The sequence below is a fragment of the Schistocerca piceifrons genome, chromosome X, assembly GCF_021461385.2.
Source record: "Schistocerca piceifrons isolate TAMUIC-IGC-003096 chromosome X, iqSchPice1.1, whole genome shotgun sequence".
Taxonomy (NCBI): Eukaryota; Metazoa; Arthropoda; class Insecta; order Orthoptera; family Acrididae; genus Schistocerca; species Schistocerca piceifrons.
The window spans coordinates 552,272,468-552,299,870 of NC_060149.1; the positions used below are offsets into that span (position 1 = coordinate 552,272,468).

Consider the following 27,403-nt stretch of genomic DNA (forward strand, 5'->3'; position numbering starts at 1 on the left):
TTGTAATTTGAAATAATTCTAAAATAAGAGTATCTTTAACTGTATGTACAGAGTACTAACAAATTAATTTCTTTTTATAAATTTTAGCCTGAAATATAATACATCATATACAAAATCCAATGAAATCCATTTAGTTAAACAGCAGGTACAATGTTCAATTATACAAGAATCGATAGTATACATGGTATCGGTTTTCTGTAAAGAAAGATAATGTTAGAGGAGGGTGTCCTGTTACAACTACTACATACATATATATCCAGGACTTGGCCACCTGTTCTTCTGAACTTGAACTGCAGTTCCACTACATGCTCATGCCCAGTTTCAAGTTCCTCATTGAGATATGACACTGGTGCAACTTTCTGTAGTTTACTGAACACATCCACATTGACCACAAACATATATTTTTCATATTAGGTGCATTGCACTGCCACCTACTGCCAGGTACATTGTGAGAGAGCAGAATGGGGAACTCTGTGGAATTCAAGGACTTTGAACGCGGTCAGGTGATTGAGTGTCACTTGTGTCATATGTTTGAGCATGAGATTTCCACGCTCCTAAACATCCCTAGGTCCACTGTTTCTGATGTGATAGTGAAGTGGAAATATGAAGGAGCACGTACAGCACAAAAGCATACAGACCGACCTCGTCTGTTGACTGACAGACCGCTGACAGTTGAAGAGGGTCGTAATGTGTAATAGGCATCTATCCAGACCATAACACAGGAATTCCAAACTGCATCAGGATCCACTGCAAGTACTATGACAGTTAGGCTGGAGGTGAGAAAACTTGGATTTCATGGTTGAGCAGCTGCTCATGAGCCACACATCACACCTGTAAATACCAAACGACACCTCACTTCGTGTAAGGACCCTAAACATTGGATGATTAAACAATGTAAAAACATTGTGTAGTGACAAATCACAGTACACAATGTGGCAATCCAATGGCAGGGTATGGTTATGGTGAATGCCGGGTGAACACCATCTGTCAGCATGTGTAGTGCCAACAGTAAAATTCAGAGGCGGTGGTGTTATGGTGTGGTCATGTTTTTCATGGATGGGGCTTGCACCCATTGTTGTTTTGTGTGGCACTATCACCGCACAGGCCTACATTGATGTTTTAAGTACCTTCTTGCTTCCCACTGTTAAAGAGCAATTCGATGATGGTGACTGCATCTTTCAACACAATCGAGCGCCTGTTCATAATGCACAGCCTGTGGCAGAGTGGTTACATGACAACAACATCCCTGTAATGGACTGGCCTGCACAGAGTCCTGACCTGAATCCTGTAAAACACCTTTGGGATGTTTTGGGACACTGACTTCATGCCAGGCCTCACCAACTGGCATTGATACCTCTCCTCAGTGCAGCACTCTGTGAAGAATAGGCTGCCATTCTCCAAGAAACCTTCAAGCATCTGATTGAACGTATGCCTGCAAGGGTGGAAGCTGTCATCAAGGCTAAAGGTGTGCCAACACCATATTGAATTCCAGCATTACCAATGGAGGGTGCAACAAACTTGTAAGTCATTTTCAGCCAGGTGTCTGGATACTTTTGATCACATAGTGTATACTCTGTGAACCACTGGGAAGTTTATGGCAAAGGGTGTGCCCCACAGTACCAGTTGTTAGGGCTTTTTCCTGTTCCATTAACATATGGAGTACTGGAAAAAGATTGTTTAAATTCCTCTCTGCATGGAGTAATTGTCTAATCTTATCTTCATGATCCCTATGGGAGCCGTATGTGGAGAGTTGTAGTATGTTCCTAGAGTCATCATTTAAAGAGTTGGTTCTTGAAGCTTTGTTAGTAGACTTTCTTGGATTTTAACAGAATAAAAAAACTGCTTCAATTGTCAGAATTTATTGTTTTATGCATGACCAATTTCAAAGCCTAAAGCTTCATTTCAGGTGCCACCAACTGTGAATGAAAGGAGGAGCTACTGGCATAGAAGAACTATGGGGTGAATACACCAAAACAAAAGGCAAAGCCATGAAAAGTGATGTGCTCACTTAATTATTGAATTATACATGCATGGCTGTCGGGTCAGTCAGTCAGGGGGGGTCACACCCACATTAGACATACATACATGCATACATCAATATTTGTTCCATAGATCATGAATACGACTATTCATAATGATATGGAATGTGTCACTTTAACATAAGTTCTCTTTACGCAAACTATTTTTTTTTTTTGTGCAGTTACTACTCAGGAATGCTGTTCATGAATGGCATCGCAACAGGTCAGATCACAAGATTAACATACAAATTTGCAGTCAAGGTGTGTGGAAGAACCATGAGAGTGCCCCTGCTTTCATATGAAGTCTCACCGTAGACCATAACTCCTGGTTTATGACCAGTGTGTCTAGCATGCAGGCAGGTTGCTTGCGGGCTCTCAACTGATCCCCTTCTAACCAACACATGACCATCACTGGCACCAAAGCAGAATTGGCTTTCACCAGAGAGCACAACAGACTTCCACCTTGCTCTCAGTGAGCTCTCGCTTGATACCACTGAAGTCACAAATGTTGGTGGTTTGTGGTTAGTGCAATGCACATTACAGGGCCTCTAGCTTGGAGATGTCCTTGAAGTAACTGATTTATAACAGTTCGTTGTGTCACTGTGGTGCCAACTACTGCTTAGATTGGTGCCAGACCCATACACTGCACATGATGGTCTTCCCTCTGGGTAGTGCCATGTGGGTTTCAGTAGCCTGGTCTTCAAGAGACTGTACATTACAATCTTACCAAGTCTTGCTGCAATATTGCACAATGAACATCCTGCTTCTCATAGCCCTACTACGCAACCTTGTTCACACCCAGTGAGGTGTTGACAATGGTGTCTAACATCAATTCATCACATCCAATCTCAGAGGTAACTAACACTCACCGTCGTTACAGCATGTATTTAACTCATCGACTTAATAATGTTTTTCCCCATAGTCAACCCACTACTTACTATTTAAATTTCCAAAAATCAGCATGTTGTCTTACACACTTTTCTCAGAATTATGTAATCTTTTGATAAGAATTCTTTACAAATCTATCCTTACTATTTATTGAAGTGATGAGGAGTGAATGTAATACTGTTTTAGAAGTTTTTGTTGGCATGGTATGCCTGAAAAACTACAGGCATGTGAACGCCATCAGACATTTCTTACATTTGTACCACGTATCATTTTTCTCCTTCCTTGTTTGCACAATGTACAATTTCTGGAGATGTTTTCTTTCTGGGACTGGAGGGGGGGGGGGGGGGGGGTCTGGCAGATAAACATAACGAAACCTGAAAAACAATTGCTTATACCACTCAAAATATTGAAAGAAGTCCAATGTGTCATACAACACTAAATAGATGAATTTCTCAACTTTCCATTGTTATGTGACATGTCATGCCATGTATTAACAGAGAAGAAGAAACTCTAGCTGCTCAACCTGTCTCACAACTGGCAATGTAAGAATATACTTGAAGCCTGTGACCAGCTGTGAGCCGGCTGTATAAGCTAATGGGTTAAAGAAAACCTAATTTGCAATTTGCATCCTCTTAGTGATGCTAATAGCTCCACTCAAACATATCTGGTGCAAAATTTGAATAGACATCATCTTTCAGATGTAGAAACATGTGTACCAACTTCCGTTTATGTCGCACAACTTCTCCTTGATGATGTGATTTTTTTTCTGTCACTGTATGTTTACAACATTTCAAGGAGGAATTCCTGGAATCAAAGTTTTGGAAACCTGCTTGTTTTTTTTTTCTTTTGTGTTTGTAGGTGACACTTTTGTCATATGACCACATGGAAGAACCAAGATGAATGACTTCCTCATAAGTCTTAGTTCCATACACCAGGACATCCCCTTTCAGGCTGTCCCGATTAAAAGAAGAGCAAACAGCATGTTGGCCCATAGCGTGTACTGGAAGAAGACCTATGCTCATTTGCAGACAGCTACCACCACCCAGCACAGAGGGGTGACATGCTCACAACATAGGTAGATAGGGATCACATCCTATTTTACAATGAAATTTTCAATGAAGAACTTGACCATCTGAGGACAGTGTTCCAGAAGAACAACTACAAGAAGTGGAAAACTTGGACAGCCCTACATCCTACATCCACTGTACAAATGGCAGAAACAGAAGAGACACCTCAGGAGTATGCGGCCATTGTTTTTTATCCTTTTTATGGCTCATTATCTGGAAAGATAGGACAAATTGTCCAGTAACAGTGAACAAAGACATTTTTCTGCCCACCAGTGAAAACACAGTCACTGCTGGGTTATATCAAAGAAGACCTCAGACTATTGAAATTATTGGTCTATCAGATACCATACCAATGTGGCAAGACATATATGTAGGTCAGATGGTGCATACTGTTGCTGAGAACGTGAATGGCATACCACACTGCAGCAGCCTAACAAGTACACAATCATGGATCATGGCCTGTCACAATTACAGGGGCTGGGTTACAACCTTACTAAGGTTCTGACACAGCATGTAACTTCCGCTCATCAAAGAATCCATCAAGATTCATTTCAGAGAACCACTGATCAATCATGAATGTGGGTACATCCTTAAAAGTAGTAGTAGTAGTAGTAGTAGTAGTTGTAGTTGTAGTTGTAGTTGTAGTTGTAGTTGTTGTTGTTGTTGTTGTTGTTGTTGTCATTGTTGTTGTTGTCTTTGTCATGGTCTTCAGTTTGAAGACTGGCCTGAAGCAGCTCTCCACACTACTCTATCCTGTACAGTCCTCTTGATCTCAGGGTAACTACTACAACTGACGTCCTTTTGAGCGTGCTAACTGTATTCATTTCTTGGTCTTGCTCTACAATATAACTGCCCCTCCCACCAATACTAAACTGGCAATCCCTTGATGTCTCAGAATGTGTCCTACCAACCGGTCTCTTCCTTTAGTCAAGTTGTGTCACAATTTGCTTTTCTCCTCAGATTTTATTCTGTACCTCATTGTTAGTTACATGTCTATCCATTTAATCAGTATTCATCTGCAGCACCACATTTCGAAAGCTTCTATTCTCTTCCTGTCTGAACCGTTTAATCTCCGTGTTTCTCTTCTGTACAAGGCTATACTTCAGTCAAATACTTTCAGACAAGACTTCCTAATGCTTAAATCTATATTCAATGTTAACAAATTTCTTTTCTTCATAAACACTTTTCTTGCCATTGCCAGTCAGAATTTTGTATCCTCTCTACTTTGGCCATCGTCAGTTAGTTTACTACACTATATGATCAAAAGTATCTGGATACCCCCAAAAACATATGTTTTTCATATCAGGTGCCACCTATTGCTAGGTGCTCCATATCAGCAACCTCCTAGTCATTAGACATCGTGAGAGGGCAGAATGGGGCACACTGCAGAACTCACGGACTTGGAATGTGGTCAGGTGATTGGATGTTACTTGTGTCATACGTCTGTACACAAGATTTCCACACTCCTAAACATCCCTTTGTCCACTGTTTCCAATGTGATAGTGAAGTGGAGATGTGAAGGGACATGTACAGCACAGAAGTGTACAGGTCAACTTTGTCAGTTGACTGACAGGGACTGCTGACCATTGAAGAGGGTCCTAATGTGTAATAGCCAGACAAGCTGCTCATAAGCCACACATCACAATGGTAAATACCTAATGACACCTCACTTGGTGTAAGGAGCATAAATATTGGGCAATTGAACAGTGGAAAAGTGTTGTGTGGAGTGACGAAACAGGGTACACAATGTGGCGATCTGATGGCTGGGTGTGAGTATGACGAATGCCCAGTGAACATCATCTACCAGCATGTGTAGTGCCAACAGTAAAAGGGTGTGGTTGTGTTTTTCATGTTTTTCACATTACAGACCTACATTGATGTTTTAAGCACCTTCTTGCTTCCCACTGTTGAAGAGCAAATCAGGGATGGCAATTTCATATTTTAACATGATCAAGCATCTGTTCATAATGCACGGCCTGTGATGGAGTGGTTGCACAAGAATAACATCCCTGTACTGGGCTGGCTTGCACAGAGTCCTGACCTAAATCCTATAAAAAACCCTTTCGGATGTTTTGGAATACTGACTTTGTGCCAGGCCTCACCGACCAACATCGATACCTCTCCTCAGTGCAGCACTCCATGAAGAATGGGCTGCCATTCCCCAAGAAACCTTCCAGCACCTGATTGAATTTATGCCTGTGAGAATATAAGCTGTCATCAAAGCTAAGGGTTGGCCAACACCACAAAATTCCAGCATTATCGGTGGAGGGCGCCACGAACTTGTAAGTCATTTTCAGCCAGGTGTCCGGATAATTTTGACCACATAGTGTACATAAATAGCAAAACTCATCTACTACTATTATATTCTGATTTCCTAACCTAATTCCTTCAGAATCATCTTATTTAATCCAACTCTGTTCCATTACCATTGTTACTGTCCGTTCTGATCACCTGCTCTACAATGTCCTTTGCATTCTCTCACAGAAATACAATATCATCATCAACTCTCAAACTTCTTATTTCTTCTCTCTGAACTCTTAATTCCTTCCCCAAATTTCCTTTTGTTTGCTTTACTGCTTGCTCAATGTAAAAATTGAATGACACTGGGAATATGTTACAACCCTTGTCTCACTACCTACTCAATTACCGCTTCCATTTTATAACCTTTGACTCTTTAACTGCAATTATTTTTTTGTACAAGTTGTAATGAATATCTTGCTCCATTCGTTTTGTCCCTGCTACCTTCCGAATTTGAAAGAGTATAGTTTTGTAAACATTGTCAAAAGCTTTCTCTAAATCAACAAATTCTATAAATGTAGGTTTGTCTCTTTTTACTTTATCTTCTAAGTTGTAGAATCAGCATTGTGTCACTTATTCCTACATTTATCAGGAACCCATATTTATCATCCCTGAGATCAACTTCAAGCAGTTTGTCAATTCTTCTGTAAAGAACTCATCTTAGTATTTTGCAACCATGACTTATTAAACTGATAGTTTGGTAATATGCATACTTGTCAGCTACTGCTTTTTTTTTGGAACTGGAGTTATGTTGTTACATTCTTCTTGAAGTCTGAGGGCATTTTACCTGTGTCATACATCTTGCACTCCAGATGGAATTGTTTTGTAATTGCTTATTCTTCCAAAGATATCAGTTGTTCAGACAATGTCATCTGCTCCAGGGGCCTTATTTCAACTTAGCTCTTTCAGTGCTCTGTCAAATCTTCTCTCAGAATTATATTTCTCATATCATCTGCATCTACATACTCTTCCCTTTCTATAATATTGCCTTTAATTTCATTTCCCTTGTATCCCCCCAACATATACTCCTTCCACCTGTCAGCATTCTCTTCTCTGCTTAGTACTGATTTTCCACCTGAACTCTTGGTATTCAAAAAGCTGCTTCTCTTTACTCCAAAGGCCTCTTTAATTTTCCTATAGACAGTTTCTTCTTTCCCTAGTTATGTATACTTATATAGCCATACATTTGTTCTCTAATGATTGGTATTAAGCCATTGTGCTCTTACTGTTAATCTCATTTTTAGACTTTGTATTCCCTTTTACCTTCTTCAGTTGCTGAATTTTTAATTTTCTATCATCAATTAAACTCAGTATCTTCAGTGACATCCAAGGCTTTCTATTCAGCCTTGTATTTTTATCCATTTGAATATCTTCTGCCCTCACTGTCTCGTCTCTTAAATCTACCTCTTCATCTTCTGTTGTATTCCTTTCCACTATTTCTGTGAATCATTGCCTGATACTCCCTCTGAAACTCTCAGCAACATCGACAATATGGGAAAAGATAGATTGTTCCTTACTGTAAAGAAGACACATTAAGTTATAGATAGGTACAATTAAAAGACACTTACACAAAGCTTTCGGCCACAGTCTTCACCAGCAATAGAGAAATACAGAAACACACACAGTTTATACACAGAAGCAAGCACACCTCATGCATACATGACTGCCAACTCCAGCAGCTCAGGCCAGAATGCAGCTATCACATGGAATTACAGCAGTGATCTGGATGGGGTGGGGAAGGGATGGTAGTGTATGGTTGGGAGGACAGCCGAACACAGGCTGGGGGAGTGTGTAGGGGCTAAAATGCCAACAGGTACAGCATCAGGTGGTTGTGGGACAGGGAGGTGGGGAAAAAAGGAGTGAAAAGGAGAGAAGCAGGAAAAGATGGGCAGGTGTGTTGGCAGAGGGCAGCAAACAAAGAGGCTGGTAGACAAGAATGGGGAGGAGATGATAGGACGGGGGATGGGGGGATGGAAACTGTTGGGTGAAGGGTGTGGGGACAGTATGTTCCCATAGGTTGAGACCGGAATAATTATGGGAGTGGATAATGTGTTGTAAGGATAACTCCCATCTGCACAGTTAAGAAAAGCTGATGGTGGAGGGGAGGATCCAGATGGCTCAGGTAGTGAAGCAGCCATTGTGCATCTGGGTCTTCCATGGGATCTAGAAAGGTGGCACACTGGGTTGAGAAGGACCAGGTGAAGTGGATGGCAGAGATGGTGTTGAGGTTATGAAGAAATGAAGACAGATGTTGACCTCCTCCTCTCCGATGGCCCCATTTGCACCTCTGTCCACATTAAACCCACCAAGCACTGACAGTACCCGCATTTTGACAGCTGTAATTCCTTTCACACCAAAAAATCCTTCCCATACAGCCTAGCCACCTGGGGATGGCATATCTGCCGTTACAAAAACTCTCTTGTTCACAATGCTGAGGGTCTCACCAAGGCTTTCACAGACAGGCACTATCCCCCAGACCTAGTCCACAAACAGACCTCTGCGCCATTTCTCCTCATACTGCCAATCCTCCCACTCCCCCCAAGAACTGGCCACAAAGGAGTGCCTTCCCCATCACTTAGTACTATCCTGGACTGGAGCAACTGAACCACATCCTTTGCTGGGGCTTTGATTAGCTATCATCATGTCCTGAAACAGGGACATTATAGCTGAGATCCTTGCCACACCTCCTAAAGTGGTGTTTGATTGCCCACTCAACCTCCACAACATCCCAGTCCATCCCTATGCCACTCCAGTCCCACTCCATTGCCACAAGTATCATAGCCATGTGGAAGACTCAGATGCAAGACCTGCGCAATCCACCCGCCCAGCACTTCCGATTTGAGTTCTGTCACAGATTTATCCTGCCCCATCAGGGGCTGGGCCACCTGTGAAAGCAGGCATGCTCTACTGCAACCACTGTATAGCTTTTTATATTGGTATGACTACCAACCAGCTGTCCACCAGGATGACTGGCCACCGCCAAACTGTGGCTGAGAACACCTTTGGTATAACATGGAGCTGAGCATAACATGCTGCATCACTACCCAATCCATCTGGATCCTCCCCTCCACCAACAGCTTTTCTGAACTGCACAGATGGGAATTATTGTTACAACACATTCTATGCTCCCATAATAATCCTGGCCCCACACTCCACCTAACAATTTCCACCCCCTCTGTCCTATCATCTCCTCCCCGTTTTTGTCCCCCAGTCTCTTTTTTTGCTGCCCTCTGCCAACACTTCCTGCATCTATCCTTTCTGCTCCTTTTTTTCCCCCCACCTCCACACCCCACAGTCTCCTGGTGCTGTGCCTGTTGGCATTCTAGTCCCTGCCCATTCTGCCAGACGGTCATTCCTCTGCCCCCTTACCCATACACAACTGTCCCTTCCCCAACTGTCCCCTTCCCCACCACCTCCAGATTGCTACTGCCCTCCCACATTATAGTTGCATTCTGGCCTGAGCTGCTGGAGTTGGCGGTCATGTGTGCATGAGGTGTGCTTGCTTCTATGTATGAATGGTGTGTTTTTCTGTTTCTCTTTTGCTGATGAAGGCTGTGGCTGAAAGCTTTGTGTAAATGTCTTTTAATCATGCCTATCTGCAACCTAAAGTGTCTTCTTTACAGTAAGTAGCAATCTATCTGTTTTCCTACATTGTTGATATTCCTACGCAAAGTTTCCATTGCCTCAACAACCTCAGGTTCTCTCAAATTATCCAGGTCCCATCTCCTTAAGTTCCTACTTTTTTTGCAGTTTCTTGGGTTATAATCTAAATTTCAAAACCAATAAATTGTGCTCAGAGCCCACATCTGCCCCTGAAAATATCTTCCAGTTTAAAATCTGATTTCAAAATCTCTGTCCTATCATAACATAGTCAATTTGAATCCTTCTGGTGTGTCCAGGTCTCTTCCATGTATACAGCTTACTTTCAGATTCTTAAATCAAGTTTTAAATGTGATTAAATTATGCTCTGTGCAAAATTTTGCCAGGCAGCTTCCTCTTTCATTCCTTTCTGCAAGTTCATATTCACATACTATTTTGTCTTCTCTTCTTTTTCCTACTATAAAATCTCATTCATCTGCCTCAGTTAAATTTTCCTCTCCTTTAACTCTCTGAATAGTTTCTTTTATCTTATCATACATTCTTTCAAGCTCTGTATCATCTGTGGAGCTAGGTGGCATATAAATGTGCACTATCACGGTGGGCATTGGCTTAGCATCTGTCTTGTCTATGATAATGCATTCACTATGCTGTTCATAGTAGCTACCCACATTCCTATTTTCTTATTCATTATTAGACATATTCCTGCGTAACCCCTATTTGTTTTTGCATTTATATCGCTGCACTCACCTGACCAGAAGTCCTTTTCCTCCTGCTGCAACCAAACTTCACTGATTCCTACTGCCTCTCACTTCAACCTATCCATTTCCCTTTTTAAATTTTCTAATCTACCTCTGTGATTAAGGGATCTAACAATCCATGCTCCAACTCATAGAATACCAGTTTTATTTTTCCTGATGACAATATCCTCCTGAGTAGTTCCTGCCCAGAGATCTGAATGGAGGACTATTTTACCTCCATAATATTTTACCCAAGAGGATGCTATCATCATTTAATCATATGGTGTAGCGATATGCCCTCAGGGAAAAATAATGGCTGCAGTTTCCCCTGGGTTTCAGTTATTCACAGTACCAACACAGAAAGGCCATATTGGTTGATGTTACGAGGCCAGATCAGTCAGTCATCCAGACTGCTGCCCCTGCAACTACTGAAAAGGCTGCTGTCCCTCTTCATGGACCACATGTTTGCTGGCCCCTCAACAGATACTCCTCCATTGCAGTTGCACCTGGCATTGCACCTGTATCATTGAGGCTTGCAAGTCACCCCACCACAGCAGAGTCCATGGTTCATGGGAAGCATCCTTAGTAAGGCCTGGTAACCTACATTAATCTGATTAAGAAGAGGAAGGATATATCCCTCAATAAACTGACCTTAGTGGCAGGCGGAGGAACAGCAGAAGTTCCACCTGCTTGTGTACCTGGGTGAGAATGGAGGATGGAGCAGTGTGTCAGCAGGAAGAGTGGGGGCGGAGATGCTCAGCACAGACAGCAGACAGAGTAGCAAGTCAGAGGGAGGAGAGGAAGAGACAGAAGTGCCACACTGACCTCTAAGCAGTCAGTTCATCAGTGCCACTAATGACAGCAACATGGTCACATATTGAAATATGGTGCCTGTTGGATACTGACATCTGGCCATTCGCCTGTGAACTATTTCATTAAGAAGCACAGCAGGAGCAGCTGAAGAAACACACTACCTATCTGTGGCCAGAAAACTTGTCTGGCGTAGGGGTAATTTTGTTTACAGGCCACTAGATAGAGTTGTGATTGAAATTCAGAGAACAATATAAGGTGACTGAATATTATCATTTTTGTATAATTGAAATGATTTAAGCCACACGTGCCAGGGAATTCTCAGGAGGCATAAATGTTACCTGTTTCACATTTAACTGGTGTTTGGAGTGACTACCTCGTAAGAGTGAAAGGAGCTGTGAGCTACCACACATCCCATTGCAGTACCAGTTGGGCATGAGCTACAGCCATTTACTGGCTGCCAAACTGCGATGCCAGTACAGTATGGTGCACTCAGATGCTACAGAGTTCAGCATGAGCTATGCCTACTTGTTGGCTCCCTGGCTCCCATGCCAGTCCAAAGCGAGTGTCATTTACTGTGTGACTTTATTCCACATTTCCCAGTGTAACATCACTGCAACGGTACCTCTGCCATATAACATGACGAAGTTGCACCCTCTGCCATAAACATCGGTAAAAAGTACCCTCTGCTAAGCATCATCGGTACAAAGGACCCTCCACATCAGTAAAAACACCCTCTGCCAAACAATATCTGTGTAACACACCCTCTACCATGCAACATTAGTATGAAGCATCCTTTACCAAGCAACATTGGTACGAAGCACTCTTGGCCATGCAAAGTTGGTATGGAGCACACTCTTCCATGTGACATCGGTCTTTAGCCTGCCATGAAACAATGTTATGAAGCACCTTCAGCCATGTAACATTGATATGAAGCAGCCTTTGTCATGCAACACTGGTGCAAAGCATCCTCTGCCAAGCAACATTGGTATGAAGCCCTCACGGCCATGCAACACTGCTGTGGAGCACCCTGTGTCATACAAAATCAATATGCAGCTTCTTATGGAACTTCGTTATGAGGCACCCTGTGGTATATAACATCTATACAAAGCAAACTCCACCACACAAGTTTGTACAAAGCACTTTCCACCATGTAACATTGTTACAGAGCACACTCTCCCACACAGCATTGATATGAAGCACCCTCTGCCATGCAACACTGGTATGAAGTACCCTCTGTCATGAAACATCACTAAAAGCACCCTCTGCCATATAACATTGCCACGCATTGTCACTGTGAAGTACTTTCAGCCACAAACCGTGATTATAAAGCCACTCTGCCACATAACATTGATAAGAAGCACCCTCCACCACGGAACATGGGTAAGAAGCATCCTTGACCATACAACATTGACACAAAGCACTCTGAACAATGTAACACCCCTATGAAGCACCTTGTGCCACACAACATCAGTACAAAGCATCCTCTGTCACATAACATTGGTACAAAACACCCTCTACCACATAGCATTAGTATTAAGCACCCTCTGCCACGCAACACACAACATCGATACGAAGCATCTCTGCTATGAAACATCATTACCAAGCATTCTCTGCCATGGAACATTGGCACAAAGCACTCTCGCCCACCTATTATTGGTATGGTTACCCTCAGCCGAGTAACATTGATAAAAATCAATCTCCACTGCCCAACATTGGTACAGAGTACCATCTGCCACACAACATTAGTTTGGAGTACTGTCTGCCATACAACATCGATACGAAGTACCTAATGACATAACACATTAATACAAAGTACCATCTGCTGCACAGCATTGAAACAAAGTATGTTCTGCCATGCAATGCTGTTATGAAGTACCGGCACAATGTAAAATTTGTAGGTAGCATCACTGCAGCACCAGGCTGCTGAAGATAGTGTGATTCCTTTGCATTCTGCCACTCACCACTAGATGGCAATACCGTTGTTTTCTCAGTAGTGTGGGACTTTAATTAATCATAGTTCTGACAATTTGCACGAAATATTTATCAATTGTATACATAAACTTTCCTCACATATCAGTCTGTCTATTAGTGACAATCATATCCTGGCAGGTCTGATCTGAATCAAGCTGTGTGTCTGTGAAAAACCATATGAAAATCCCTGCAGAAGTTCCTAAGATGAGCGTGAACATGCTGACAGAAACCTAGGTGGGGAACTTTAAATGATAATATGTATAGAAGAAGTAGATATGTATAGATTATGGCAATAATTATTCAGTGTGACTCAGTGGCCTTCACTTCATTCCTGTACTGGACAACACCGACTTGTTCCATCAGGATGCACAGATAGCACAAAATGTACAAACTCCAGAATGGAAAATGACAATGGGTCACACACCCACGACAATGGTGTCTTTAAGTGAGTCGAGAAACATCACTGCCACAGAGAGTGGTAAAGATGGAGCAAACTCTCTTGATTGTGTATCACCGAGATGTCACCATAATAATGAAAATGAAGATAACCATCAAGACAAAAGCCACTCATATTGCTCTGTGAGTAGACAGTGACAGCAGTTGCATGAAAACAACTATGAGCCAAGCTACTGAAATAATGAACACTGGCATGAGCAATGGTGACAGAGCCTTGAACCAAGAATGACAATATGTGAATCAGTCTGTTACTGACCACTGTATCAGAAACCCTACAATAGTTCCTGAGAGTAGCTTTCACATACAGACAGGAAAACACAGTGAGAAAATTTAATGTATAAAATGTATGGATGCTTTTAAATAGTTGTGCAATTCAACACGAGGTGGCAGTGACAGATGCCTCCACTTCATGTGCTGTCATCTGTGTTGTGATTAGTAGTAAAGATTAGATAGGAGAGAAGAAAATGCTGCAGCCATCCATAAGGCTATTCTTGTTATGCAAGTGTTGCATTTTTCTGTGTGATGCTTCAGTAAGTATTTTAGGGGACGTCAGAAACTCATCCCAAACAATCAGAGTGCAATACTGCATAAATGTAACATTATTTCTTTGCACTGAAGCATTACAGATGCTGCAAGTGTCACCAGCATAAAATTTCAGGGGAAGTTTAAATTTAGAATGAGCAATTCACAAACAAGTTGTGATGCTCGCACTGGCATGGGGCAGCAGTCGGGCAGCCTTTCACCTATCACCACTGAATGACAAAGGAATGTGAGAGTGGACTTTAATTCATCATAATCCAGCCAATTAGCATTAAATATTTATGAATTATATACACAAGCCTTCCTTGCAAATCAATCTAACTATCAGTAAAACTGTAACAAAATTCCTGCAGCTGTTCCTGAGATTAGCATGAATCTGGCCTCCACTTCATGTGCGTACTGGGCAACAAAAGTGGGCAAAGGGCTTTCTTTGATTTATGTATGCAGAAAAGAAGAGGAAGGAGAACAAGATGATGACAGATAGAAAAAGAAGATATGACTACATATTCCTGGCACAGACATTACTTTTCCTTCTATTTAACTCACAATTTACTATTTTTATTCCAGTCTGAAGAGTATGCCTCTTGTTCAGCATTTCCTTTATCTCTCTATTATAGACTGTAGTTCTGTGGCTGGGCCACAGTGAATTTCTTGTTTACTTACACACAACAACCACCACAGGAAATGGCTGGGGAACACAAACCTGTAACACTGATATCCCCTTCAAAAACTGAATGTATGTGTTTTTGTGATGAAGTCATCTTGCTTTCAGCTGACAGTGTTTTATTTGACAATAGCAATTGTGGCATTATGTTGTTGTCAAGTATAAGATTTTGAAATGTAGGTTTACATTATCTTGTGGCATTATATAGATTTACATTATTTTTGCCTAATACGAACCTGTATGTCAAAATCCTATGCTTGAAAATGGCATAATGGTGAAATTGCTATCGTGAAATAAAACACTGACAGCCGAATGCAACATGACATCATTTAAAAAGTTTGTAGAAGCTGTGGAGCCCTGTTACGATAAGTTAATGGACTATATGTGTGTCACATAACTCATTACAAATCTGATATCTTTTTTGAAAAAGAAAAAAGAACAACAGTAAGCCAATGAGGAAAATTCATAGTACAAAATTTTGCTCTTCATGATCTGCAAAGCTGAGCCAACCTTGAAGTGGTTAGCTGAAGCAGGTTCATATAAAATTACTAAATGCTGCTCAAAAACTGAACATCATAATAATATAACTGAAATTGTATTAATCAACAAACAAACAATGAAAAATAGCAATTCACGTTCGTAATGCCTAGTAATGAATACTTTCCCAGGTTTACTGGAAAAAAATAGTGTACGTCCTGTAAAAGTGAAAATTGATGCTCCACAAGATCAAAATTCTGGATGTGCATTCTGTATGCATGTCAAGTAATTATCAACACTCATACACTTTAACTGCAATAATATTTTTTATAATTGTGGTTTGCTAAAATCTAAAATGATAAACTGACATGACCTCACTGTTCAGGTCAGGGAGGTTGTGAGAATGAAGGATATGTTGCAGTTAAGAAAATCTTGTGTTGATGGGGACAGTATCCATGTAGTACAGACAATGAAGAAGTCAACAGAACAACATTATGTTGCACTGAATTCTCTACAATAGACCAAGTGAGATGGTGTAGTGATTTAGATACTACACTTGCACTTGGGAGGCAGTTCAAATCCCTGTCTGGGCATCTAGGTTTAGGTTTTCTGTAGTTTCCCTAAATCACTTAAGACAAAAGCAGGGATGATTCCTTTAGTAAGTACTTAGCCAATATTCTTCCCTCTCCTCTTGCAACCTGAGCTTGAACTCCATCTCTAATGCCCCCATCATTGTTGAGATATTAAGCCTTAATTTTACTTTCTTCCTTTTTTCTTTGCAAATGTACTATGTACTTTCTTAGTTTGCCTCTGCCCATTCATCCAGTTGGATAGTTGTTTTGTAGTCATGTAGAATGCTGTGCAGTGATTTCAGTGGAGTTCGTACATGATGTAGCTGCTGTCTCTAATTTGATAGGAAATGCCAGTGGCAGGGATAGGATAGATTGTGAACCGATGTACGAAACGGATCCTGCACCTGGGCCTTCTACAGGGATATGACCCACATGACTAGGGCCAGAAGGAGAACAGTGATGGAGTGATTTTAAATTTGCTGTAAAATACTTTAACCCCATGATGATCTTTATTTGCGTTGGGAGATGGTTGTACATTTTGTTCCCATATATTTAATATCTTTGCTGTACATTTTTGTTGAATCAGGAACCAACCTTTGTAAATGTTTTGATCTTGTATTGTAGTGGTAACTATCTGCATTCTTATCCAATTTACTGATGTTTTTCTTCGCATAATGTAACAGGTCTAGTATGTGTTGGCATGAGAGGGGTAATATACACAGTTTCTTAAAGAATGGTTTACATGTTTCTTTTTGCTGTTTGAACAACATTGTTCTGATTGATTTCTTTTGGAATTTAAACAACTTCATTGTCTCTGCACATTTATGAAAACTAACTGTAGTGAAACCAACCCAGAATTTTTTGGCACTCCATACTTAACTTTCTGGCATGTTGAGTAATACAGTCTACCATCATGAGATATTTCAGCTCTTTGCTACTTAGCACATAGCTACAACTTAAACCAACTGTGGGCTGCTCCACAGACACAACAATACAGTTTCTTGTGCAGCAGCACAGGATGAGTAAGACAAAACACCTACAACAGATATAAAACTAACTCACAGTTTATTTCCTCCTTATCTGATGCAGTTAGAACCTGTTTCAAGAAGTGATACACAGCTGTTTCAATATTGATCTGTTCTTTCTGAAACCATTCTGTACATTGGTGACTATTTTGTATTTATTCACAATGTTTAACTGTCTTGTAAATAATATTCTTTCAATTACTTTAGAAAAGCCATACGGTTGAGATACTGGTCTGTAATTTTGTTTGTTAAATGTATAGTCCTTTTTACAAAGTGGCTTCATTGTTGATTGTTTAAGTGTAAATGGGAATACACTAGAAAAGGAAGTATTCATTATATCAGCTTGTTGGGTATTTATATTTTCTGACCTATGTTTAATCACTCTCTGAGGAATGACATCAAATGAAAAAGATTTTTTTTCCTCTATTCACTATCTCTGGATATGAGTCTGCATAAAAACACAATCTTTCCATTTATGGTAACTTTTATGTTTTTATTATTTGTTTTTCATCCGTTCTTAATTTCGTTTTGTACTGCAGTTGTCTAGTCATCATTAAATATGTCATCAACATATTCACAGTCTTTAATAATTTTTCCTTCTTCATTTATGATTAGCTTACTGTTTTCCACTTTACATTTAGCCAAGTTGCCATTTACTGCCATCCAAACTGATTGTTTTTTGCTACTATTTCTAGTAAAAAAGTCATCATTCAACTTTTTATGCAGCATATATAGGCTTCTGACAGACATTTCCCTAACATTTAAGGTATGGCTGTATGTCATTATGCTTCTCCTACCTTCCCAGATTCCTAAGTGTGATTGCCAACTTTTTTATATCTGGAGTTAACCATGAATTTGATTTTTAGTTCTATGATTGTAATGGAGAAAAAAGGTAGGAATTTAAGGAGATGGGACCTGGATAAACTGAGAGAACCAGAGGTTGTAGAGAGTTTCAGGGAGAACATTAGGGAATGATTGGCAGGAATGGGGGAAAGAAATACAGAAGAAGAAGATTGGGTAGCTTTGAGGGATGAAATAGTGAAGGCAGCAGAGGATCAAATAGGTAAAAAGACGAGGGTTAGTAGAAATCCTTGGGTAACACAATATGTATTGAATTTAATTGATGAAAGGAGAAAATATAAAAATGCAGTAAATGAAGCAGGCGAAAAGGAATACAAACATCTCAAAAATGAGATCGATGGGAAGTGCAAAATGGCTAAGCAGGGATGGCTAGAGGACAAATGTAATGATATAGAGGCATATCTCACAAGGGGTAAGATAGATACTGCCTACAGGAAAATTAAAGAGACTTTGGGAGAAAAGAGAACCACTTGTATGAATATCAAGAGCTCAGATGGAAACCCAGTTCTAAGCAAAGAAGACAAAGCGGAAAGGTGGAAGGAGTATATAGAGGATCTGTACAAGGGTGATGTACTTGACGACAATATTATGGAAATGGAAGAGGATGTAGATGAAGATGAAATGGGAGATATGATACTCCATGAAGAGTTTGACAGAGCACTAAAAGACCTAAGCTGAAGAGCACTAAAAGACCTAAGCTGAAACAAGGCCCCGGGAGTAGACAACATTCCATTAGAACTACTGATAGCCTTGGGAGAGCCAGCCCTGACAAAACTCTTCCATTTAGTGAGCAAGATGTATGAGACAGGCGAAATATCCTCAGACTTCAAGAAGTATATAATAATTCCAATTCCTAAGAAAGCAGGTGTTGACAGATGTGAAAATTACCGAACTATCAGTTGAATAAGCCATGGCTGCAAAATACTAACACGAATTCTTTACAGACGAATGGAAAAACTGGTAAAAGCCAACCTCGGGGAAGATCAGTTTGGATTCCGTAGAAATGTTGGAACATGTGAGGCAATACTGACCCTATGACTCATCTTAGAAAATAGATTAAGGAAAGGCAAACCTATGTTTCTAGCATTTATAGACTTAGAGAAAGCTTTTGACAATGTTGACTGGAATACTCTCTTTCAAATTCTGAAGGTGGCAGAGGTAAAATACAGGGAGTAAAATGCTATTTACAATTTGTACAGAAACCAGATGGCAATTATAAGATCCGAGGGGCATGAAAGGGAAGGAGTGGTTGGAAAGGGAGTGAGACAGGGTTGTAGCCTATCCCCAATGTTATTCAATCTGTATATTGAGCAAGCAGTAAAGGAAACAAAAGAAAATTTCAGAGTAGGAATTAAAATCCATGGAGAAGAAATAAAAACTTTGAAGTTCACAGATGACATTGTAATTCTGTCAGAGACAGCAAAGGACTTAGAAGATCAGCTGAATGGAATGGACAGTGTCTTGAAAGGAGGATATAAGATGAGCATCAACAAAAGCAAAACAAGGATAGTGGAATGTAGTTGAATTATATCGGGTGATGCTGAGGGTATTAGATTAGAAAATGAGACACTTAAAGTAGTAAATGAGTTTTGCCATTTGGGGAGCAAAATAGCTGATGATGGTTGAAGTAGAGAGGATATAAAATGTAGACTGGCAGTGGCAAGGAAAGCGTTTCTGAAGAAGCAAAATTTGTTAACATCAAGTATAGATTTAAGTGTCAGGAAGTCATTTCTGAAAGCATTTGTATGGAGTGTGTCCATGTATGGAAGTGAAATGTGGATGATAAATAGTTTGGACAAGAAGAGAATAGAAGCTTTCAAAATGTGGTGCTACAGGAGAATGCTTAATATTAGATGGGTAGATCACATAACTAATGAGGAGGTATTGACTTGAATTAGGGAGAAGAGAAATGTGTGGCACACCTTGACAAAAAGAAGGGATTAGTTGGTAGGACATGTTCTGAGGTATCAAAGAGTCACCAATTTAGTATTGAAGGGCATTGTGGAGAGTAAAAATCATAGCAGGAGACCAAGAGATGAATAGAGTAAGCAGATTCGGAAGGATGTAGGTTACAATAGGTACTGGGAGATGAAGAAGCTTGCACCGGATAGAGTAGCATGGAGAGCTGCATCAAACCAGTCTCTGGACTGAAGACCACAACAAAACAACAACAACAACAATGTTGAATGCCACATCATACCAATATTTAGAATTAGAGAAACATTACTCAAATTTTTTATCTGCATTTTGCAGTGGGTCTTTGTCCCATTTAGCTCTCTGCAGCATATTGTTAACAACACTTATGCTGCTATCAGTAATGAATTTTCTTTGTATATATCTGTCATTGACCACAGAATTCTACTTAATTATTTTCCTTAGTTCCAAATTAACTGTCAAGTTCTTGCAGAAACCAGTCTCTGTTGCTTTAGTATCATTATAACAAGGCTGTTTATAAACACTTTGTCCATTCCTCCAAAGATAAAAAGTCAGTAGTCAGCTGCACAAGAAAACCTATACTTGATTCACTTAAATGGTTTTGACAGTTTAAATTGTCATTTTCAGAACTTAAATAGGCTCAAATGTCAAAAATAAGAATCAGATGGCTGTGTCCTTTACTACAGAGTCAATGAAACAGACTCTGTAGCAAAGAGCATGAATGTCCGATTCTTATTGTTGACATTGGTTTGTTAACGATTTGCGCCACTTCTGAAGACAACAGTTTAAACTGTTGAAACTGGTTAGGTGAACCAAATAAAGGTTTTCTTGTGCAACTGATCACTGACTTTTTTATCTGTGATGTAATATTCTGCAGCTGCTGAACTACAGCTATCCACAAAATTATAAATGTGGTCAATTACTGTGTTAGATGTACCTAGTAATTTCAGGTACCATTGCTTCCAGGCTATATGAATATAAGAGATTTATCAAATGCTCCTTTTGTTTATCATTATTACTGGTTTAGAACTTATTCATTGTGCATTTTCTTCTGTGTCTCACAAGGAACTCCGTGAGTTTGAGGTCACAAGCTCAAGTAAAGCACATTTGAAAGTGTTGGGTTAACAGTTATGACAAGAAAGATATTAGCTGCTAATGACTCACCATGTGAATCAGGAGAATATCAGGAAGGTAACATAAAATGTGGGTCCAGGAGGTTCAAAGATAAACTTTCTGTGGGATGTATTACACTTCACAAAATGGATATTGTCGACATTTCTTAAATGTTCAGAACAAATCATTAACTTGCACCATGAACACCAAATGAAAAATGGCGTGCCACAGTGATCACAAAGGTTTTCAACATCAAGATCAAAGGCAAACTCCTTGGGAGCTACAAACCATGCAGGATGTTCAGTTGGATATCCACCCTTAACCCTCAAATGGAGTGGTGACTTCTTTGTATCATAAATGGTGTTGTGGGGTCCAAAAGGATACCACATTGTTTTAGCCATGAAGATTAATTTATTTTAGTTTCATCACAAATATTTATTCATAAATTTCATATTTTCATACACTCCTGGAAATGGAAAAAAGAACACATTGACACCGGTGTGTCAGACCCACCATACTTGCTCCGGACACTGCGAGAGGGCTGTACAAGCAATGATCACACGCACGGCACAGCGGACACACCAGGAACCGCGGTGTTGGCCGTCGAATGGCGCTAGCTGCGCAGCATTTGTGCACCGCCGCCGTCAGTGTCAGCCAGTTTGCCGTGGCATACGGAGCTCCATCGCAGTCTTTAACACTGGTAGCATGCCGCGACAGCATGGACATGAACCGTATGTGCAGTTGACGGACTTTGAGCGAGGGCGTATAGTGGGCATGCGGGAGGCCGGGTGGACGTACCGCCGAATTGCTCAACACGTGGGGCGTGAGGTCTCCACAGTACATCGATGTTGTTGCCAGTGGTCGGCGGAAGGTGCACGTGCCCGTCGACCTGGGACCGGACCGCAGCGACCCACGGATGCACGCCAAGACCGTAGGATCCTACGCAGTGCCGTAGGGGACCGCACCGCCACTTCCCAGCAAATTAGGGACACTGTTGCTCCTGGGGTATCGGCGAGGACCATTCGCAACCGTCTCCATGAAGCTGGGCTACGGTCCCGCACACCGTTAGGCCGTCTTCCGCTCACGCCCCAACATCGTGCAGCCCGCCTCCAGTGGTGTCGCGACAGGCGTGAATGGAGGGACGAATGGAGATGTGTCGTCTTCAGCGATGAGTCGCTTCTGCCTTGGTGCCAATGATGGTCGTATGCGTGTTTGGCGCCGTGCAGGTGAGCGCCACAATCAGGACTGCATACGACCGAGGCACACAGGGCCAACACCCGGCATCATGGTGTGGGGAGCGATCTCCTACACTGGCCGTACACCACTGGTGATCGTCTAGGGGACACTGAATAGTGCACGGTACATCCAAACCGTCATCGAACCCACCGTTCTACCATTCCTAGACCGGCAAGGGAACTTGCTGTTCCAACAGGACAATGCACGTCCGCATGTATCCCGTGCCACCCAACGTGCTCTAGAAGGTGTAAGTCAACTACCCTGGCCAGCAAGATCTCCGGTTCTGTCCCCCATTGAGCATGTTTGGGACTGGATGAAGCGTCGTCTCACGCGGTCTGCACGTCCAGCACGAACGCTGGTCCAACTGAGGCGCCAGGTGGAAATGGCATGGCAAGCCGTTCCACAGGACTACATCCAGCATCACTACGATCGTCTCCATGGGAGAATAGCAGCCTGCATTGCTGCGAAAGGTGGATATACACTGTACTAGTGCCGACATTGTGCATGCTCTGTTGCCTGTGTCTATGTGCCTGTGGTTCTGTCAGTGTGATCATGTGATGTATCTGACCCCAGGAATGTGTCAATAAAGTTTCCCCTTCCTGGGACAATGAATTCACGGTGTTCTTATTTCAATTTCCAGGAGTGTATATTACAATGCAAACATCAGTTTAACACAAAAAAACTCAACATAAATCAAAATAGGAAAAAAAGTTTACATAATCCTGCATAACAGTGAACTGAAATGAAATGAAATGAAATGAAACATAAAAATTTAAACTAGTTTATTGTGTTAGAAATAACAGGAAGCAGTAATAGATTGCTGTGAGATGAACATATAGAGTATGGAAAATTAGCAGCATATAATGAACATCAAATATAAATTCATACAGAGTCTTTCACAAATGGTCAGCATTCGCCCGAAATTCTCTCCACACACCACCAAATGATCAATCTGGCAAACTGGATGATTGCATCAAGTACAGTAATGATTGATCTTTTTATTGCTGGCACAGGGACACAGAGCATATCATTTCCTCTTTGAATACAGAATGGGTCTTTATGATTTTGGGAAAGATTTCTTCAAAACTTCTGAGATTAAAATCACTCCACTCCATGATTACCACAGTGGCATTGGTGCAACAACTGTAATAGATACTTAGAACAGAAAAAACCGTCTTGGTTGCACAAGATAGGTTTATTTAATCTTCATATGCTGTATTTCACCTTTTCTATGCATCATCAATTAGGGACAATTAGAAACTAGTTTAAGTATAAACTGCATTAAAGGCAATAATAAATGAATAAATCAAGAACAACAAGCCGAAGACTTACATTTGTTGGACTATGCAGTGCAGTGCCATATTTGTGTTTCAGGAGGAGGTGAGGGGTATAAAATTTCAACTCATAAAATATTTCACTATAACTGAGCCTAGCTATAAAAACTTCTGTTAATCATAACTGAGGTGAGGTGTCAAACGCAATTAACAGTTCCCTAGAACTGGGAGTTAAGAGCCAGCTAGCTACTTTCAGTGCTTCATTGTCCCAAAACTGCAACCAACAAGAACATTCATAATGTGAAATTTAATGATTAGCAATCAAAAGTGTTTGAAATAACAGGTGGCATTATGCATAAACAGCTTTAAAATAAAGTACATTCAAGATGATAAGGATTTTTGCAAGCTCAGTGCCATATTTATTGAATACTGACAAAAAACAAAAACAAAATTGAATATCCGGATCATCTTAGAAAGAAGCCAACTGATTTTGAGGATAAGAATATCACTATGGATGAGACATGATCCACGATTCAGGCATAAATGAAACAGTAGTCAAAGACTGGATAGGTGCCCATAGCTGTGAACTAAGAATGATGAAAATCCTTGTATTAGAATGAAGAAAAGTGCTTTGGTATTGGGAAAGTCATGATATCCGAAGTATTACTGCAATGATCATCATATTTTGACATGATATCCCAGAGAACATCAATCAATGCCAAGCTGAATAACTGCTTGCATAAGGGCCATAGGTGGCTCAATACTTATTGACTTGCTCAATTTGTGAAGCTCTTTCTCTCTCTTTGTCTTGAATAACCATCTTATTTCTGTGAAATTGTAATCATTTGTTTGTCTCTAAATGTACATTAAATCTATTGATTTCTATCCTATTTGCATAGTTCCTTTGTGGTTTTTTGTGTATTTCTTCAGGCAATAAACAGTCCAAAACAAAACAAATAATTTTCTGGTTGTGCTGTATTTGATTTTATCCATTTTAACAAAACGCATACAGCATAGTGGCAGAAGCAGTCTGAGTGGTGGAGTTAAAGAGGAGGCTGGGGTGGGGAGAGGGAGGGATAGTAGGGTAGTGGTGGGGGATGGTAAAGTGCTGCTTATGAGAGCATAGAGAGGGATGAAGTGAGGAGAGGTTAGAGTAACTATGTACAGTTGGGTGGTTTGTCAGAGATTTGGGGGGGGGGGGGGAGGGGGAGGAGCAGAAAAGGAGAGAAATAAAAAGACTGTGGGTATGTTGGTGAAATAGACATTGCAGATTGATTACAATTTGTATATGGTTATGGATCATACTTGGTAATATGTATGAGAGCTGATTTCCTATTCTTACATGACTGAATGTCAAATACACCTACAATAAATCCAAATAACCACTCCAATTTTGTCCTCTTATCAGACAATAAATGTAAATGACTGTAATGTTGTGTACATACTATTTTCAGAGACGAACAGTGTGAAAGTGGAAAAACTGCAGCAAGATCAGGGAAAGACTGTACTCCAGAAGATAAATGTGGAGGACAGTTTCACAAGGTAACAATGTTTAACACAGTTTATTACATTAGATTAAATGACAGATACTTTTTGTTCCAATTGATCCATAGTGAGCAGATCCTCAAAACCACCCAATAAATATTTACAATTAAAAACAAATAAGCTGATGTAGCTTCCACATGTCCCAAGTGAAGTGATTGTTATGGATGTGGAACGACTCAAAAAATGTTAAATGTATCTGAATTTAAAATGCAATAAATACTAAATTGAAAAATCACTTTACAACACTAATTTACAAAGATCAAATCAATGCATTGAATTTGTAGAGAAGACAGATTGTACTAATACTCACATTATTTGATACTATTAGTAACAAGTGCACACTAGTTGGTTCTCTCTTAAACTCATCAATGGAGTAGAAGGAATTGGGCACCAATATAGACTTTTGGGTGCTTTATTGATAGTTAAACTTTTAATGGCTGCTGGCAAGTTATTGAAAATGTGTGTTCCTGAATAATGAACCCCTGTGGACCAAAGTAAAAGACTTTAAATCTTTGTGAAGATTATTCTTATTATAATAATGAGTCCCTGAACTGAGCTGTTAGTCTGAACAATAGATATATTTTTAATGAAAAATTTTGTTAAGGAATAAAAGTATTGGGAAGCAATTGTTAATCTCCCTAGTTCTCTAAACAGGCCTCTGCAGGATATTCCTGAGTTCATCCCACAAATAATTATTGTGACACATTTTTGGACCTAAAACACTTCAGTTTGACTTGATGAGTTACCCCAAGAAATAGTATGGCATTATAAATCAAAGTAATCATAATAAGCAAGCTTTTTCATTTTTATATTCCCTATGTCTGACAACATTTACATTCCAAATAGAGATTTGTATAGGACTTCAGCAGTTATGTGTTGTGCTCCTCATTGTTGAATTTATTATCAAGTTGTAATATCGAGAATTTGACTTTGTCCACTTTTATTGTCTTTTTTAGACCACTTACAAGTTCTGAACTGAATATAGTGCATTTTTTTCAAATTTTAGTGACAAAAAATTAGCTAGGAACCATATGTTGATGTCCATGAAAACTTCATTAACTGATCTTTCTAAGATTACACTTGATTTGCTATTTACTGCAATGTTTGTATCCTTTGCAAATGAAACAAACTTGGCAGCTGAAATGTTGCTAATGAGAGATCATCAAGATAAAGGAGAAAAAGTAAGGACCCTGAGATGGAACCTTGTATTGTACCACATGTAATTAGTTCCCAGTTGAATGATGCATGATGCCTCATTGCATGTCTCTTCCCAAGTGACATCCTTTTTTTCCTGTCAGAGGTATAGATTTGAACCATTTTGCAGCATTTCCTGCATTGTAAAGAACAATTAGAAAGTCCAGCATTTCAGTTAGAAAGGTCCTATAAGAAAACACAAAACAAAATGCTCCATTCATCAATTGTTGTTGAAAGTACACTTGGTCATCTACATGCCTGTACTGAGCACTTATAATTATGGGGCTAATGACTGTCGTACACAAAAGAAAGATTGTGTTATATTGGATAAGAAATACTTTTTGTTCCATAGGCCAATGGTAAGGGTTCCCCAAGGATGTTGGACATCTAATAAAAAATGAATAAATACATATTTACAAAAAAAGAGATCTGCTAATGTCCCTTCCACAGATCCTAAGTCAAATGTTCATCAACGATGTGGAATAAATAAAACATCTTAAGCATATTTCCGTTTTGCAGGTAATAACAAACTTCTCATGAAACATGTAAATGTACAATACATTGACATGCATATTATATTTCTTAAACTGTTTGTAGCCACATATCATTACATCAGGAAATCATTTTACAACACACATTGATCACATTACTGCACTGAAGATGTGGAGCAGTAACACCATATTATTTTATATTATTAATAAGACATAAATCAAACAGTCTACTAAGAAATTTTGTCAGTGGAATAGAAACAAACAGTAATTTTTTCATTGAAACGAATAATCATATATATTTATCTCTGGTCTATTTGTTATTTAATTTTTTTTTTTAAATTTCTGTACAGGACTGCTGTGAAGCATGCAAATTAGGACTGTTTTCGGGATCAATGGCAATGGGATGCACCTTTCAGTCATTTTCCTTGGGTCATCCATGGGATCAAGCATACAAGACTTGCTGTGCTGAAGTATCCTCCAGTACAAAGTTTTCAGAACCTGCAGACAATCCTGGGATAATATCAACACCACCATTACCAGGTGAGCACTAATCACGTCTTTGAAAAAACTATTTATTTACTTTTTTGTGATGGATACCTGCATAAGAAACAAGAGGAAAAGTGAGATC

At 40.1% G+C, this 27,403-nt stretch overlaps 1 protein-coding gene across 4 annotated transcripts in view; it reads left to right on the forward strand.

Annotated features, from left to right (window-relative positions):
- LOC124722859 (fibulin-1-like) overlaps positions 1–27,403 on the forward strand; it is a 649,840-nt gene that overhangs the window by 160,283 nt on the left and 462,154 nt on the right. For all 4 annotated transcript variants that reach the window (XM_047247987.1, XM_047247986.1, XM_047247989.1 and 1 more), the window contains 2 exons: positions 25,000–25,087; positions 27,126–27,315. In XM_047247987.1, the coding sequence (XP_047103943.1) occupies positions 25,000–25,087; positions 27,126–27,315 (278 nt within the window). The remainder of the gene's footprint in view (positions 1–24,999; positions 25,088–27,125; positions 27,316–27,403) is intronic.